The sequence below is a fragment of the Lepidochelys kempii genome, chromosome 28 (assembly GCF_965140285.1).
Source record: "Lepidochelys kempii isolate rLepKem1 chromosome 28, rLepKem1.hap1, whole genome shotgun sequence".
In the NCBI taxonomy this organism is placed as follows: Eukaryota; Metazoa; Chordata; order Testudines; family Cheloniidae; genus Lepidochelys; species Lepidochelys kempii.
In genome coordinates, this window is record NC_136407.1 from 1118985 (window position 1) to 1136799 (window position 17815).

Below are 17815 nucleotides of genomic sequence, written 5' to 3' on the forward strand. Positions count from 1 at the left end.
GCACAAGCCGGATCACAAGCGCACTGCATGCAAAAATCACAAGCGCATGGACAGGGTCACAAGCAGACGCACAGGGTCACAAGCACACTGCATGCAAGATCACAAGTGCACCTGCCTGTAACATCACAAGCGCACGCGCAGGGTCACAAGTGGGGCCCAGAGCATTAGTGGGCCACCCCCAGCCTACCAGGTGACAGCAGCCGCTGGATTCGGCGTCGCACCCAGGGTCCCTGCCGATCGGCCCCTCTTCCCCGGGAACGACCCCGGGGCCCTCCGCAGGGGGCACAGATGTGAGTGGTGCCCAGCCCAGGAGGCCGGGTGGGGGGCTCGGCTCCTCTCCCCACAGAGGACGGCAGCCGCAAAGGTCCAATATAATTTTTATAGAGCGAAATCAAGAGAACAATTTCCAGCGCCAAAACCGTCTCTATATATTAAAAAGATCATTCACTTTTCTCTCAGAAAAATACTGCCAGCGTGGCCCCTCCGGGGCCCTGCTTTGTTGGGGGGGGGGCAAAGTGTGCCCCCCCACCCCGAAAAGCCAGGAGGGGGTGTGAAGCCGAGCAAGGTGATACTTGTCCGAAGCGGCAATGGGGGGGTGATCTCTCACCCAGGGGGGGAAAGGGGTGCTGGCTGGTTAAATGCGGGAGGGCCAAGATTTCGGCAGCAGCGTTCGGGGGGGTCCTGGGGATGGAGGAGCTGAAAAAGGATCCCAAGTGCAGAAGAAACTGACAAAGAAATTAGCAAATGGTGGGTCTGGGAGCCAGGATGCCTGGGTTCTCTCCCTGGCTGTTGGCGGGCAGTAGGGGCTGGTGGGTTAGAGGAGGGGGGGCTGGGAGCCAGGACTCCTGGGTTCTCTCCCCAGTGCTGGCAGCAGAGGGGGCCGCCCATGGTGCAGGTCTGGTGCCTCCCCCCGAGTGGCCACAGGAGCAGGCTGGTCTAGATCAGGGCTCCCCTCCCCGCTTAGCGCACGCCGTCGAGGGGGACAGTCCGTGCTGGGGATGCCGTTGTGGGACTGGGATCTGGAGTGCCCAGCTGCTCTGGGCAGCCCCCCCGTGGGGTGTGTGTGTGTGTGATTTGATTGCCAGCAGCCGCCAGGCCAGAGCCGCGAGGGGGAGCCTGAAGGCAGGGCCAGGTTCGCCCACCCCTGTCCAGGGAGTGGGGGGCAGGGACGTGTGGGGGCTGCAAGGAACCAGCTGGCCAGGGGTGGGGGTGACAGCAAGGGGGAGGGGTGGTATGGAGCCAGGACTCCTAGATTCCACCCTACGAAGAGGGGCCGGGGCTGCACGGTCAGTGGGTCTGGGTGGGGAGAATCTCACTCGAGCAGAGCCCAGACCAGGGTCGGATCAGAGCAGCTCAGAGGGGGAGAGCTCAGCCCCCCTAAAAGGCAGAGCCCCAGGGTGGAGCCCAGCCCCCCAGGGCAGAGTCCAGTCTCAACCCATCCCCCCATCCCCCCATGATGGAGCCTCCCAGAGATCCCAGCCCCCCAGGGATCCCAGCCCCCCAGGGCAGAGCCCAGGCTCAACCCAACCCCGCAGGGATCCCAGGCCCCCAGGGATCCCAGCCCTCCATGATGAAGCCCCCCAGAGATTCCAGCCTCCCAGGGATCCCAGCCCCGCAGGGCAGAGCCCAGACTCAACCCAGCCCCCAAAGGGACCCCAGCCCCTCTTGCTCAGGAGGAGAAGCAGAGAGAACTCCCTTCCCCAGCATGCCTTGCTGCCCCGCCTCCAGCTCCCCCGGGGTTCCCATCTGGACCACAAGGCCCGGCAGAATCCCAAACCCTCTTAAGGGCCAGCTCACCCACTGATCCACTTTCCCAGCGTGCCCTGCTGAAAAATCCCCATCTAGACTACAAGTCCCAGAATGCCTCAGTGCTGGGCTCTGAGCCTCTCTTCAAGGGCCAGCTCTCATTGGGGCCGATTCCCTCAGAAGCCATCGCAGTAGTTAAAGCACTTGGTCCAGCCCATCCCCACGGCGTCAGGGCTGTGGAGCCGGAAGCTGGCGAGGGGGGTGCAGCTGCAGCGGCCTGCCCCCCGCTGGACAGGAAGGGCACTGCCAGCCCAGAGCAGCCGTCTGGGCGTCGCTATAAGAAGGGGTTGGTGGCTGGATGCTTGATGACGAAGGGCGGGGATGGAGCTGCCGTCTGGGGGGAAAGAGGGGGGGTTAGGGAGACGGGGCACAGGCGGCTTTAACTGCTCACACAGTCAGACACCAACGCCCGTCGGATCCCTGACTTGTACCCACAACCCGGCCCAGACCCTAGGTCCAAGGCTGCTTGTCAGCCGGGCCCCCACAGAGAGGTCGTGGGGCACCGCCCATGGGTGAGGGGAGTCGATGCAGGGGCCACGGGGTGCAGAAACCAGCAAGGAGGGCATCCCACTGTGCAGATAATGGGACTGATCTGGGCAATCGGGTGAGTCAGCAGAGCGGCTCTGCCCTAGGGAAACGATGCTGGGACCTGGCGTTCCAGCTTTGCTGTGGGGCTGCTGAAGCCGGAACCCCCTGGAAAGCAGAGCATGGCAGGGCCCCACTGCAACCCGACTGGCTGGAAATGGGAGGGTCCTCACCATGAAGGGATTGGTGGAAATCCCGACCGGCTGCCCCACTTGGGCTGCAGTAAACCCATCAAAACTGGAACCTGCAGGGGGAGAGAAGCTGGCAGATAACCCAGGAGTCCGGGCTACTGGCTCCCCCGGTCTAACCCACCAGCCGTTACTCCCTTTCCAGTGCCCAGGAGAGAACCCAGGCATCCTGGCTGCCAGCCCCACCGCTCCAACCCACCAGACCCCACCCTACTCCCCTCCCAGAGCCAGGGAGAGAACCCAGGAGTCCTGGTTCCCAGACCCCTGCTCTAACCCACCAGACTCCATTGCCCTCCCAGAGCCGGAGAAGAGAACCCAGGAATCCTGGCTCCCAGCGCCCCCTGCTCTGACCCACCAGTCCCCACTCCCCTCCCAGAGCCAGGGAGAGAACCCAGGAGTCCTGGCTCCCAGGCCCCCTGCTCTAACGACTAGCCCCCACTCCCCTCCCAGAGCCGGGGAGAGAACCCAGGAGTCCTGGCTCCCACCCCCCCAGGCGGAGGCTCACCTGGCGCAGTGCCGTTGGGCTGGAAGGGGTTGGTGGAGGGCCGGGCGGGCGGGGCGGCGGGCGGGGCGAAGGGGTTGGTGTAGGCTGGAAGAGAGGGTGGCACAGGAGAGGTGGCTCATTGCTACTGGCTGCCGACGAGCGCTAGACCTGCCCCCCCCCCCCCGGGCCAAAGCAAAAGCCACCTACCCCCGTAGGCGGGCGCGGAGCCGGACGGGAGCAGCGCCGCCGGCTGGCTCAGGCTCCCGAAGAGGCTGCGGAGGAGAGAGACGGTGTTAGCCAAACCCACTGGGGTGTGGGGGAGTGCTGAGATCCCCCCGCCCCACACAGACTGCACCCTCTGCAATGCCCCTGGGTTTCCCCACAGTCCACGCCCAGCGGCGGGGCCTGCAGTCCAGGGGCCGGCCACCCCACCCGGCCAGTCTCCTGGGGTCCCCCCGCCCAGGGTGGGCCCGGAAATGGGGTTAATACCTGCTGGGTGCTCCGCCCATGTCCGGGATCCCGCTGCCAGGGTGGCTGGAGGGGGAGGTACCAAAACCGCTCACCGGGGCACCCCCTGCTGGCACAGAAGGGAACAGCCTGGTCACCCCCGCCAAGGCTCATGCCCTCCCTCTGGGGGTTGGGGGAGCGAGAGCACCCTGCGGGCGCCAGGTCGCCCCAGCCCCACTGCACCCAGCAGAGGCCAGCGCCAGCTCCCCCGGTGCCCATTCCAGGCACCACTGCAGGACTCAGGGCACCGTGCGAGCCAGGAGAGTAACGTTATTTTTGATAGGTCCTATAGTAACTCGCAACTAAACTAAAATTGATTTTCCCCCGTCCTGAGCCTGCAGCCAACTCCAGATGCTGGGGATAGACCCAGCATCCTGGCTCCCAGCCCCCCAGTCCCCACTCCCCTCCCAGAGCTGGGGAGAGAACCCAGGAGTCCTGATCCCTAAGTCCTGTATCACAAGGGAGAAGCAAACCATGATCATTATCTCACCAAAGCTGTAACCGGCTGGGACTGTCCGACTGGCTGGGAACAGGAAACAGAGAGCAAAGGGTTAAAGCAAGTGAGACCCCAGAGGAGCCGCACCCCTCTCCCCGCAGAGCTCAGGGGACCCCAGGCCTTGGGAGCAGGGACGAGGGACAGTCCCCCAGAAATACCCACCTAAAGAGGGGGAGCAGGAGAAGATCCCCACATGGGCCAACCAGTCATCCGCACATTCCCAGCTGAGAGAGCCTAATGCTCTGCCCATTCTCGTGAGCCGGGCAGAGAACCCAGGAGTCCTGGCTCCCAGCCCCCCCTGCTCTAACCCACTAGCCCGCACTCTCCTCCCAGAGCCAAGGAGAGAACCCAGGCGTCCTGGCCGCACCCCTGCTCTAACCACTAGCCTGCCTGTCGCCTCTCTCTGGCGCAGCGTTCACGCCAAGGAAGGCCCGGGCAGCGGGAGGGGCAGGGGGAGCGTTACCTGCGGCTGTTGGCTGGGTGTGGAATGGCACCGATGCCCCCCCGAATGCCGACGCTACCGGGCTGCATCCAAAGGCATCAAAATTGGCAAAGGCGGTGTGGGCTGGAACCTGGCCTGGGGAGGACACAGGAGGTCAGCCAGCTCCCAGCCTGTACTACCCAGTGTCACCACACGGGGGGGTCTCTCTAGCCCGTGCTCTATGGTCAGCCAGCTCCCAGCCTGTACTACCCAGTGTCACCACACGGGGGGGTCTCTCTAGCCCGTGCTCTATGGTCACCCAGCTCCCAGCCTGTACTACCCAGTGTCACCACACGGGGGGGGTCTCTCTAGCCCGTGCTCTATGGTCACCCAGCTCCCAGCCTGTACTACCCAGTGTCACCACACGGGGGGGGGTCTCTCTAGCCAGTGCTCTATGGTCACCAGCTCCCAGCCTGTACTACTCAGTGTCACCACACGGGGGGGGGGGGTGTCTCTCTAGCCAGTGCTCTATGGTCAGCCAGCTCCCAGCCTGAACTACCCAGTGTCACCACACGGGGGGGTCTCTCTAGCCAGTGCTCTATGGTCAGCCAGCTCCCAGCCTGTACTACCCAGTGTCACCACACGGGGGGGTCTCTCTAGCCAGTGCTCTATGGTCACCAGCTCCCAGCCTGTACTACCCAGTGTCACCACACGGGGGGGGTGTCTCTCTAGCCAGTGCTCTATGGTCAGCCAGCTCCCAGCCTGTACTACCCAGTGTCACCACACGGGGGGGGTCTCTCTAGCCAGTGCTCTATGGTCACCAGCTCCCAGCCTGAACTACCCAGTGTCACCACACGGGGGGGGGTCTCTCTAGCCAGTGCTCTATGGTCAGCCAGCTCCCAGCCTGTACTACCCAGTGTCACCACACGGGGGGGTCTCTCTAGCCAGTGCTCTATGGTCACCAGCTCCCAGCCTGTACTACCCAGTGTCACCACACGGGGGGGGTCTCTCTAGCCAGTGCTCTATGGTCAGCCAGCTCCCAGCCTGTACTACCCAGTGTCACCACACAGGGGCCTCGCTAGCTCAGTGCTCTATGGTCAGCCAGCTCCCAGCCTGTACTACCCAGTGTCACCACATGGGGGGGTCTCTCTAGCCAGTGCTCTATGGTCAGCCAGCTCCCAGCCTGAACTACCCAGTGTCACCACACGGGGGGGTCTCTCTAGCCAGTGCTCTATGGTCACCAGCTCCCAGCCTGTACTACCCAGTGTCACCACATGGGGGGGGGTCTCTCTAGCCAGTGCTCTATGGTCAGCCAGCTCCCAGCCTGTACTACCCAGTGTCACCACACGGGGGGGGGTCTCTCTAGCCAGTGCTCTATGGTCACCAGCTCCCAGCCTGTACTACCCAGTGTCACCACACGGGGGGGGGGTGTCTCTCTAGCCCGTGCTCTATGGTCAGCCAGCTCCCAGCCTGTACTACCCAGTGTCACCACACGGGGGGGTCTCTCTAGCCAGTGCTCTATGGTCAGCCAGCTCCCAGCCTGTACTACCCAGTGTCACCACACGGGGGGGGGGGTCTCTCTAGCCCGTGCTCTATGGTCAGCCAGTTCCCAGCCTGTACTACCCAGTGTCACCACACGGGGGGGCTCTCTAGCCAGTGCTCTATGGTCAGCCAGCTCCCAGTCTGTACTACCCAGTGTCATAACAGGGGGGCCCCACTCTTGCTCAGCTGTTCACATTAGCGCTGTATGGCTGCCGCGGGCAGGGAGCAGCTGGTCCTGTGGCTCCCCTGCCCCCCATACTTACCCGGGAAGGCAGGGAACATGGCGAAGGCGGGGGCCGGCTGGGGCGCAGCGAAAGGGTCCCCTCCTATATCCGCCAGGAGGTCCGTGCTGGCTTTCTTGGCCGGCTGGGGGGTGCGCTGCTGCGGCAGGCGGGGCTGGCCCAAGGTCTGAGAGACACAACCAGTAACAGGCCTGGGGCCTCGGCATCCTGGCTCGCAGCCCCCCCTGCTCTAACCCACCAGCCCCACTCCCCTCCCAGAGCTGGGGAGAGAACCCAGGCGTCCTGGCTTACCCGGCTGGATCCGGCAGCTGTGAGCAGTGCTCCCGAGTCCCCTAGAAGGGTCTGCTGCGGCTTCACCTCTGGGGTGGAGCTCTGGCCGGCCAGGGAGGCAGTGCCCTTGGCTTGATCCGGCGAGATGTACCTGCAGAGGGAGCCAGACAGACACATTGCCAGCACCAGCCACAGGGACACCCGCACCCGCTACCATGGTCAGAGAACCTCGTGGGCCTACAAAAAGACGATGACAGCAGGATTTGAGCAGCCAGGACTCCTGGGTTCTCTCCCCGGCTCTGGGAGGGGAGTGGGGTCTGGTGGGTTAGAGCAGGGAGGACTCCTGGGTTCTCTCCCCGGCTCTGGGGCACATCAAGTACGCCAAGGAGCAGGAACTGTGTCTCTCCACTGCACCCACGGAAGGGACTGCAGGGGGGGTGAGGCCCAGTTTGCTGGGAACCAGGGACAGCCCCCTCCCCTCCCCACCCCACCCATCCGCCGCTCCGCATTTACCATCGCTTCTTCTCATATTTCTCCTGCAAGAACTCCTTCACTTTCTGCGGGTCCCTGGAGTCCGGGAGCAGCGACGTGCGTGGATCGAAGGAGCCCAGCCAAACCTTCCGGCAGGCCTAGGGCCAGCAAGACTTCGTTAGACAAAGGAGGAGGGGAGCCAGGACTCCTGGGTTCTGTCCCTGGCTCTGGGAGAGGAGTGGGAGCTGGGGGGTTAGAGCAGGGACGTGGGAGCTAGGACTCCTGGGTTCTCTCCCCGGCTCTGGGAGGGGAGTGGGAGCTGGGGGGTTAGAGCAGGAACGTGGGAGCTAGGACTCCTGGGTTCTGTCCCCGGCTCTGGGAGGGGAGTGGGGGCTGGGGGGGTTAGAGCGGGGGAGCTGGGAGCCAGGACTCCTGGGTTCTGTCCCCGGCTCTGGGAGGGGAGTGGGGGCTGGTGGGTTAGTGCAGGGGGGCTGGGAGCCAGGACTCCTGGATTCTGTCCCCGGCTCTGGGAGGGGAGTGGGGGCTGGTGGGTTAGAGCGGGGGAGCTGGCAGCCAGGACTCCTGGGTTCTGTCCCCGGCTCTGGGAGGGGAGTGGGGGCTGGGGGGGTTAGAGCGGGGGAGCTGGGAGCCAGGACTCCTGGGTTCTCTCCCCGGCTCTGGGAGGGGAGTGGGGGCTGGTGGGTTAGTGCAGGGGGGCTGGCAGCCAGGACTCCTGGGTTCTGTCCCCGGCTCTGGGAGGGGAGTGAGGGCTGGGGGGTGAGAGCGGGGGAGCTGGGAGCCAGGACGCCTGGGTTCGATGTACAGTGGGCTTTCCCTGGCCGCTCACCTCGTTGCCGCGGGAGTGCAGGAACAGCACTTCGGACTCGGTGAAGGTGGTCATGGAAATGGATTTGACGCGGTGCGGGGGGTTCAGGCCCCGGCTGCAACGGAGACGAGCATTACAGACCTGGCCAGACCCCCGTCCCCGAGCTGGGGAGAGGACCCAGGAGCCCTGGTTTCCAGGCCACACGCTCAGCGAGCATCAGGCTGAGGCCGGGGAAGTCCCAGGGCGCCCCGTGTCCCGGCCGTGCCCCCACGGGCAGCGCCGCTGAATTGCTGGCGCGGGGTAGGGCCCGCTGGCAGCGTATGAAATACTCAGCGGATGAGACCGGCAGCCCCTCGGGGCGCCGCGGGCATCGGCCCCGAGCAGCTCCGCACGCCTCACCCGCCGCGTAGAGCCGGGGGGAAGGCTGGGGCCAGCGTGAGACCCCCACGCCATGGAGACGGCAGGAGGACCGCCCCTCCCCCGGAGCAGGAAATGGGGCTGCAGGAGACCCCCCCCCCCGTCCCCCGTGAAGTGGGGCAGGAAGGGTGGGATCAGATTGGGGCTGAGCTGAAGGTGGGACCAAGAAGCCCCGCCCCTGCCCATAGCCCCGCCCCCACTCCCAGGCACCCGTGCACGCCGAAGCCCCGCCCCCACTGAAAGTGCCCAGGAGCAGCCCGCGCGCACGAAGCCCCGCCCCCTCACAGCGCCCCGCCCCCTCACAGCGCCCCCGAGCACGCGAAGCCCCGCCCCCTCAAAGGGCCCCGAGCAGCCGCGCGCACGAAGCCCCGCCCCCTGCCAGTAGCCCCGCCCCCTCACAGCGGCGCGCACGAAGCCCCGCCCCCTGCCAGTAGCCCCGCCCCTCACAGCCGCGCGCACGAAGCCCCGCCCCTGCCCGTAGCCCCGCCCCCTCACAGCCGCGCGCATGAAGCCCCGCCCCTGCCCGTAGCCCCGCCCCCTCACAGCCGCGCGCACGAAACCGCGCCCCCTGCCGGTAGCCCCGCCCCCTCACAGCCCGTGCACACGAAGCCCCGCCCCCTGCCCGTAGCCCCGCCCCCTCACAGCGCCCCCGAGCAGCCCGTGCACACGAAGCCCCGCCCCCTGCCCGTAGCCCCGCCCACTCACAGCGCCCCCGAGCAGCCCGTGCACACGAAGCCCCGCCCCCTGCCCGTAGCCCCGCCCCCTCACAGCGCCCCCGAGCAGCCCGTGCACACGAAGCCCCGCCCCCTGCCCGTAGCCCCGCCCACTCACAGCGCCCCCGAGCAGCCCGTGCGCACGAAGCCCCGCCCCCTGCCCGTAGCCCCGCCCCCTCACAGCGCCCCCGAGCAGCCCGTGCGCACGAAGCCCCGCCCCCTGCCCGTAGCCCCGCCCACTCACAGCGCCCCCGAGCAGCCCGTGCACACGAAGCCCCGCCCCCTGCCCGTAGCCCCGCCCCCTCACAGCGCCCCCGAGCAGCCCGTGCGCACGAAGCCCCGCCCCCTGCCCGTAGCCCCGCCCCCTCACAGCGCCCCCGAGCAGCCCGTGCACACGAAGCCCCGCCCCCTGCCCGTAGCCCCGCCCCCTCACAGCGCCCCCGAGCAGCCCGTGCACACGGAGCCCCGCCCCCTGCCCGTAGCCCCGCCCCCTCACAGCGCCCCCGAGCAGCCCGTGCACACGAAGCCCCGCCCCCTGCCCGTAGCCCCGCCCACTCACAGCGCCCCCGAGCAGCCCGTGCGCACGAAGCCCCGCCCCCTGCCCGTAGCCCCGCCCCCTCACAGCGCCCCCGAGCAGCCCGTGCGCACGAAGCCCCGCCCCCTGCCCGTAGCCCCGCCCACTCACAGCGCCCCCGAGCAGCCCGTGCACACGAAGCCCCGCCCCCTGCCCGTAGCCCCGCCCCCTCACAGCGCCCCCGAGCAGCCCGTGCACACGAAGCCCCGCCCCCTGCCCGTAGCCCCGCCCCCTCACAGCGCCCCCGAGCAGCCCGTGCGCACGAAGCCCCGCCCCCTGCCCGTAGCCCCGCCCACTCACAGCGCCCCCGAGCAGCCCGTGCACACGAAGCTGCCCAGCGTGATGTCCACGTAGGTGACGCCGCGCTGGCCGCACTCGAAGCAGAGGCGGTTGCCGGGCCCGGAGCCCACCAGGTCCCGGACGCGGCGGGACCAGACCTCGGACTCCGCGTCCCGCGGGGCGCCGGGCTTCCTGCCCCCGGCCCCGGCCGCCATCAGCCCCCGCCCCTCCCGGCTGCTGTCAGCGGGGCAGCGCCGCCAGAGCGCACTGCGCAGGCGCCAGCTCCCCCCCACCTGCTTCCGCGCCAGGCGCGTGCGCAGCCCTCCCACCTGTCTCAGTTACTCGCCAGGGCGCGTGCGCCGCGAACTCACTGCTTCGCCACAGCGCATGCTCTGCCGCCCCGGTCTACTACGCATGCGTTTGACCGGTGGGGCGGCACGTGCCCACTTCCCCTGCCGCCCGCGTCGGCTTGTGCGGCTGCCCCAGTTCCTGCGCGGTCTTCTGCGCATGTCCGAGAGGGATGCCCGTTCCCTCGCTTTTTTAAGGCGCATGCGCCATCCTCTCCTGAGGCGCGAAGAAGGCCCTGACCCCGCCCCCTAGTGGCGTGGCCCGCGGGCTCACCAACGTGGGCGGGGCGTCAGCAACCGCCCCCACGCCCGTTCCAACTGTCCTTCCCGCCAAAACAGCTCCCTGAGCCCCGCCCCCCTCGGGACCCGCCTGGTCCCCCAGAGCCCTCTCCTCAGAGACCCCAGGGTCCCCCCACAGGGTCCCCATCTCCCTACTGGGGTCCCTCACCCCCCAGAGCCCCAGGGCTCCCCCCACTCCCCCCCAGAGACCCCCCCAGGGTCCCCATCCCCTTCCCCACTCCCCAGAGACCCAGGGCACCCCCCACTCCCCCCAGAGACTCTCCACAGGGTCCCCATCTCCCTACTGGGGTCCCTCACCCCCCAGAGACCCAGGGCTCCCCCCAGAGACCCCCCCAGGGTCCCCATCCCCTTCCCCACTCCCCAGAGACCCAGGGCACCCCCCACTCCCCCCAGAGACTCTCCACAGGGTCCCCATCTCCCTACTGGGGTCCCTCACCCCCCAGAGACCCAGGGCTCCCCCCACTCCCCCCAGAGACCCCTCCCCAGAGCCCCAGGGCTCCCCCCACTCCCCCCAGAGACCCCCCCAGGGTCCCCATCCCCTTCCCCACTCCCCAGAGACCCAGGGCACCCCCCACTCCCCCCAGAGACTCTCCACAGGGTCCCCATCCCTGCCTCCCCACTGGGGTCCCCCACTCCCCAGAGATCCAGGGCCCCCCCACTTCCCCAGAGACCCCCCCACAGTGCCCCCAGCCCCCCCAGAGACCCAGTGCTCCCAGCGCTGCACCCAGAGCCCCCCCACTGGGCCCCCAGCCTGGGCCCCCAGAGACCCAGCCCCCCCCCCCCCGATTCCCCCACCCCCCAGAGACCCAGTGGCTCCCAGTGCTGCCCCCCAGAGACCCCCCGCAGGGCCCCCAGCCCTCCCCCCAAGACCCAGCGGCTCCCAGCGTTGCCCCCCAGAGTCCTCCCCACTGGGGTCCCTATGCCCTCCCTCCCAGGGACCCCTAGCCCCTCACTCCTAGAGACCCAGGGTCCCCCCACTGGGGTCCCCAGTCCCTCCTCTCCAGAAACCCAGGGTTTCCCCACTGGGGCCTCCAGTCTCCCTCATGGGGCCCCTAGCCCCTCCTCCCAAGAGACCCAGGGTGCCCCCCGGGGCCCCTAGTCTCCCCCCGCAGGGCCCCTTCCCCCCGAGAGACCCAGGCCCAGTGCCGGATGCATTTGCTAGGGCAGGGGGTGCTGGGAAGAGAGCCAGGCAGGATTCATCCCCTGGCAGCTCCTTGCGGAGCCCGACCGGGGTCCCCCATCGCGCTCGGAGCGGTACGGAGATGTAAGTCGTCTGGAGGAGCACTCCGCGGACTGATTTCACACCTGGAGCTCCTGACAGCCAGGTGGGTCCTTCTTCGCTCTCTGCCCCCAATCAACTGCGTTGTAGGTTTCTAAAACACAGCCAGACTTCTGCCTCCCCCCAGAGGTGGCTGCATGTCAACCCTGTCCATCTATAAACAGCTGTTGTACCTCACCCCATTGCACCTCAGCGCTAGGTAAGGGATCCCTGTATAAACAGTCTCCCCACCCCAGAGACAGTTGCATCTCAGCACCAATGAAGGGATCTCCATATAACCAGCTGCCCTGCCGCAGAGGTGGCCGCATCTCAGTGTCAGGAGAAGTATCCCTGCCACCCTCACCCAATTGTTGCTGCATCTCAGCACTGGTCAAGGGGTCCTTATTTCTCAAGCATCTCTGGATTTGTTTTTCAATTGAAACCTGCCTTCGAAGTGCAAGAGATTATTTGGGAAAACCACAGTCACCCCTGCTGTTTTCTTTGGAGGCGGAAAGACACCAAGGTGGACTTGATAAGGCAATTCGGGCCTGTTTATCCAGCTTGTTGCCTTCAGAAATGCAATGTGATGCACGGAGCGGGTATGCGCCGTTCCCATTTTATCTGTACGAAGGGAAAGGACTGAACGCTTCACACATTTGCAGTGTTACATCTCGCAGCCCCCACTTTGCAGGGGGGTGGAGTAGGCGTGGTGAAACACGCGAGCCCTGCTAATGAGCCTGGTTTAAGGGGATTCTTGCAAAAAGTGTGCCCGCTCCTTGTTTCACTCGCTTGCTGTCATTCTGGGCCTTAATCATTCAGATTTGGGATATCCTTCAGAGAAGGTTATTTGTTGGTCTTGATTTCTCCGGCTTGGCTGATTTTGTTGCGAGTTTTTCAGCTAAACTGTTTGCTTCAATAATGGAGAGACAAGCTGACAGAGGTAATATTTTGTATTTCTTCTTCAGTTCTGGGGAAGCTCGAAAGCTCGTCTCTCTCCCCATCAGGAGTTGGTCCAATAAAAGATTTTACCTACCCCACCTTGTCTCGCTAATCTCCTGTGGCCAACACAGCTACAGCAACAACACCACAGGGGCATTGATGGTAGCACGGACTCCGGTCCCATCTGTGCTATTGCGTCCTGCTCTGGGCAAAAGCAGTGGATGCTTCTGGAGTCCAGAGAAGAAGAACAACAACAACAAAAAGCAATTATTACAGTCAGTGACTGTTTAATTAATGCTCCATTTATAGCTTTGGGCCCGGTGTGCAGATTAGCTTTATGCAAGTACCTCAGTCCCCAGAGCAGTGGAAGGATCAAGCCTACGATCGGTGCCAGCCAGAGGGGTGCAGGGAAACTGAGGTAGGAATGTGTGTGAGAGAAAGAAAGATGACCCCAGTTTGTTCTGCCTGTGCCAGCCACCTTGGATGCGCTGTCTCCTCACCCATTTACACGTGTATCTGTCTCCCCACCCCCACGCGTCTGATTGAAATTCACTGCGAGGCTGCCACGGAGGAAGGAGCTAGTCCACCTCTCTAGGCAGTGTTCTTGTGAAAATGAGGCATTCTGGGGTGCGAGGGCAGACATGATTGAAACACACTGGGCTGGTGGCATGTTGGAGGGACATCCCTGATTGCTCACTGAAAGCGTGACTTTGCTGCAACCTGCACTCGTTCAGTCTAGTGGAGGACAGAACAAGAACCAGTGGCTGCGAGTTAAAGCCAGACATGTTCCAGTGAGAGACGAGGCACCAGTTTTTAACAGCGTGGGTGATTAACCATGGGACCAAACCCCCCAGGGGGGCAGCAGGGGCGTCTCCATCTCTGGATGGCTTCCCATCCAGATTGAGCTTTTCTGAAAGATGCTTTAGTCCAGCACAAGTGACAGCTGAATCTGGGGTTAAGTGGGGGACGTTCTCGGCTGTGTGCTGTACGGGAGGTCAGGGTAGGTGTGATCTGATAGAGGAACTAATGCTGGCTGAGACAGATTTGGGAAGGAGACACACAGACACACACACACACACAATTCATGAATTCGAAGGCCAGCAGGGACCAGGCCAGTCTACCATGCTGGATGGCACAGACCAGGGAACTGCTCGGAGTGAATCCCCTGGTGGAACTAGAGCAGAGCTTTGGAACGAACATCCCATCTGGATTTGAAAATGGTCGGTGACGGGAAACCCTCTGCAGCCCCTGGGAAGTTGTTCCCGTGGGTTGTCCCTCGCCCTGTTAAAAACATGCACCTCTTTTCTGCTCTGAATTTGGTCCGCTTGGCGGCCTCAGAAAGACGCCGGGTCCCAAAATCAGAGCGGTTGTGTTTCCAGTAGATTTTTCCGGGGGAGAGAAGGAAGTGCGGAAGGCTGAAGTATTCAAACACTTGCCCTCAACCTGTCGCCCCTTTGCAGGCTGCCTCTGGGGGCTTCTTTTCTCTCTCTTTCTCTCTCCTGCTTTCATCGCTGATTACCATCAAAGCCAGCCTTCCATACAGCAGGGTCCTGGCTGGGGACAACGGTTGTGCTGAGTAGGCACATATGGAAATGAGGAGCGGGTTATAGGTAGGGGACAGGAGTGGGTGGGGCTCGGATGTCTCTTTGTTTAGGTGGCCTGAGTGAAAGGGGGGGGGGGGGAGAAACGCATTGCCTGGCTGAGTTACTAAACGCTTTCAGATCCTACCCTAGGAGTCTAGTCAGATTTCAGCTCCAGACTGGAGCCTGGAGCCCACGCTTTACCCCAGCACATGGGACTGGGCTCTGTACAGGGACGGGAGGCCAAACTGGATGATCTCATGGACCCGTCTGGCCTTAGGCTCTAGGAATCCCTGGAGCTGTCAGGGTCTTGGCTTCCCCCAGTGCCCGCTTCGTGAGTGCTGGGGTCCTGTACTCACGCAGTCAGCACAGGCCCGGGAGTGGGAGACTCAGCCCTCCAGCCCCGTCCCAGGGGCTAGGATTGCTCTCCCCTGGGAAAATCAAAGCCATAGCCAAGCCTGGGGCCCAAACGGGCTCCCACTGGGTCTAGCAGAAGTCTACCTCTTCCTGGCTTCCAGGTGCCTACGGGGAAAACCTGTCAATAGGAGCCGAAAGCGAGACAGTCACAAGTTAAAGTGACTCAGAGCTGCGCCAAGCAATGGCCACGTGAGCAGCTGGCCAGCGCTCCAAGGGGCAGGCTCCACCCCGACCTGCAGGGCTGGGGCTGCCTGAGCTGTGCTCCTCTTCTTAAAGCCCTGTTTGAACCCACAACAGCTCCTTAACCCTCTCCTGCCCAGTGGAGAAGATCCTGAGCTCAATAACTCTAGAGAAAACCCCGACATTCAGGGTGTCAAACTGCCCCCAACAGCATCTGTCACGGCGTCCCCGGGCGATGCTCTGGAACTGCTCCCTATGAAGCCAGGCAGGACTCTGGGGCAGTCTCCTCTCGGGGAGCAGCCTGTCTTCAGGACACACAGCTCACACGTTTTCCCCCTTCCTGGGTCTGACCTCGGAGCATTCAGCCTCCTCTGCCCCTCCGTGTGCTTCCCACAGTGAGTCCGCCCAGGTGGACTCCTGGGGAAGCCAGAGGGTCCTGCCCCCCAATTCCACAGTCAGACGTGACTCTCAGCCAACCAGTAACACAGAAGGTTTATTAGACGACAGGAACATGGTCTAACACAGAGCTTGTAGGTGCAGAGAACAGGACCCCTCAGCCGGGTCCATTTTTGAGCCAGACAACCACGTCTCTACTTCGCTCCATGTCCCCAGTCAGCCCCAAACTGAAACTCTCTCCAGCCCCTCCTCTCTGGGCTTTGTCCCTTTCCCGGGCCAGGAGGTCACCTGATTACTTTGTTCTCCAACCCCTTTAGCTCTCACCTTGCAGGGGGGAAGGGCCAGGCCATCAGGTGCCAGGAAACAGGGTGTCGGCCATTCTCTGTGTCCAGACCCCTGCACACATCTGCCCTCTAGGACTCTGCAATGATCATACACCCTTCTCCCACCCCCTAAATACTTAAGAACGGCACAAGGGAAACTGAGGCACCCCCACACTATTCAGAGGAAACATTAAGAACAGTCCCACTTTGTCACATCTCTCCCCCTCTTCGAGACCGAACTGAGTGATTAGCACTCAGGGAGTAGCACTGTATGTAAGGGAGCAGTATGACTGCTCAGAGCTCCGGTACGAAACTGCAGAAAAACCTGAGTGTCTCTGGATTAAGTTTAGAAGTGTGAGCAACAAGGGTGATGTCGTGGTGCGAGTCTGCTATAGACCACCGGACCAGGGGGTCGAGGTGGACGAGGCTTTCTTCCTAGCTACTAGATCGCACGCCCTGGTTCTCATGGGTGACTTTAATTTTCCTGATATCTGCTGGGAGAGCAATACAGTGGTGCACAGACAATCCAGGAAGTTTTTGGAAAGCGTAGGGGACAATTTCCTGGTGCAAGTGCTAGAGGAGCCAACTGGGGGGGAGCTTTTCTTGACCTGCTGCTCACAAACTGGGAAGAATTAGTGGGGGAAGCAAAAGTGGATGGGAATCTGGGAGGCAGTGACCATGAGTTGGTTGAGTTCAGGATCCTGACCCAGGGAAGGAAGGTAAGCAGCAGGATACGGATCCTGGACTTCAGGAAAGCAGACTTCGACTCCCTCAGGGAATGGATGGGTAGGATCCCCTGGGGGACTAACATGAAGGGGAAAGGAGTCCAGGAGAGCTGGCTGTATTTCAAGGAATCCCTGTTGAGGTTACAGGGACAAACCATCCTGATGTGTCGAAAGAATAGTAAATATGGCAGGCAACCAGCTTGGCTTAACGGTGAAATCCTAGCGGATCTTAAACATAAAAAAGAAACTTACAAGAAGTGGAAGGTTGGACATATGACCAGGGAAGAGTATAAAAATATTGCTCGGGCATGTAGGAATGAAATCAGGAGGGCCAAATCACACCTGGAGCTGCAGCTAGCAAGAGATGTCAAGAGTAACAAGAAGGGTTTCTTCAGGTATGTTGGCAACAAGAAGAAAGCCAAGGAAAGTGTGGGCCCCTTAATGAATGATGGAGGCAACCTAGTGACAGAGGATGTGGAAAAAGCTAATGTACTCAATGCTTTTTTTGCCTCTGTCTTCACAGACAAGGTCAGCTCCCAGACTGCTGCGCTGGGCATCACAACATGGGGAATAGATGGCCAGCCCTCTGTGGAGAAAGAGGTGGTTAGGGACTATTTAGAAAAGCTGGATGTACACAAGTCCATGGGGCCGGACGAGTTGCATCCGAGAGTGCTAAAGGAATTGGCGGCTGTGATTGCAGAGCCATTGGCCATTATCTTTGAAAACTCGTGGCGAACGGGGGAAGTCCCAGATGACTGGAAAAAGGCTAATGTAGTTAAAAAAGGGAAGAAGGAGGATCCTGGGAACTACAGGCCAGTCAGCCTCACCTCAGTCCCCAGAAAAATCATGGAGCAGGTCCTCAAGGAATCAATTCTGAAGCTCTTAGAGGAGAGGAAAGTGATCGGGAACAGTCAGCATGGATTCACCAAGGGAAGGTCATGCCTGACTAATCTAATCGCCTTCTATGATGAGATTACTGGTTCTGTGGATGAAGGGAAAGCAGTGGATGTATTGTTTCTTGACTTTAGCAAAGCTTTTGACACGGTCTCCCACAGTATTCTTGTCAGCAAGTTAAAGAAGTATGGGCTGGATGAATGCACTATAAGGTGGGTAGAAAGTTGGCTAGATCGTCGGGCTCAATGGGTAGTGATCAATGGCTCCACGTCTAGTTGGCAGCCGGTGTCAAGTGGAGTGCCCCAGGGGTTGGTCCTGGGGCCGGTTTTGTTCAATATCTTCATAAATGATCTGGAGGATGGTGTGGACTGCACTCTCAGCAAATTTGCGGACGATACTAAACTGGGAGGAGTGGTAGATACGCTGGAGGGGAGGGATAGGATACAGAGGGACCTAGACAAATTGGAGGATTGGGCCGAAAGAAATCTGATGAGGTTCAATAAGGATAAGTGCAGGGTCCTGCACTTAGGACGGAAGAACCCAATGCACAGCTACAGACTAGGGACCGAATGGCTAGGCAGCAGTTCTGCGGAAAAGGACCTAGGGGTGACAGTGGACGAGAAGCTGGATATGAG

General features: G+C 62.5%; 1 protein-coding gene across 6 annotated transcripts; it reads right to left on the minus strand.

Moving 5' to 3' along the window:
- Positions 1-360: 360 nt before the first annotated feature.
- LOC140904166 (arf-GAP domain and FG repeat-containing protein 2-like) lies at positions 361-10169 on the minus strand. 6 transcript variants are annotated; one of them, XM_078850864.1, is made up of 12 exons: positions 10151-10169; positions 7860-7953; positions 7055-7170; positions 6563-6692; positions 6293-6437; positions 4530-4643; positions 4061-4093; positions 3553-3640; positions 3271-3335; positions 3085-3168; positions 2565-2635; positions 361-2140 (listed from the first exon to the last, which is right to left on the minus strand). In XM_078850864.1, the coding sequence occupies exons 2-12, from the start codon at positions 7911-7913 to the stop codon at positions 2081-2083; spliced, it is 960 nt and encodes a 319-aa protein (XP_078706990.1). In that variant the 5' UTR covers positions 7914-7953; positions 10151-10169; the 3' UTR covers positions 361-2080. The 6 variants fall into 6 exon arrangements, with proteins under 6 accessions (XP_078706990.1, XP_078706986.1, XP_078706985.1 ...); XM_078850860.1 differs by lacking the exon at positions 10151-10169 and adding an exon at positions 9843-10136 and having other exon boundaries at positions 3553-3637; XM_078850859.1 differs by lacking the exon at positions 10151-10169 and adding an exon at positions 9843-10136.
- Positions 10170-17815: the final 7646 nt, after the last annotated feature.

Coding starts and splice junctions, on each gene's coding strand:
- LOC140904166 (XM_078850859.1), bottom strand. CDS start 10,036: ATGGCGGCCGGGGCCGGGGGCAGGAAGCCCGGCGCCCCGCGGGACGCG. Junction 6,438..6,562: donor CAGCTGCCGGATCCAGCCGG/GTAAGCCAGGAC, acceptor TGTGTCTCTCAG/ACCTTGGGCCAGCCCCGCCT. Junction 4,094..4,529: donor CACCCAGCCAACAGCCGCAG/GTAACGCTCCCC, acceptor TCCTGTTCCCAG/CCAGTCGGACAGTCCCAGCC.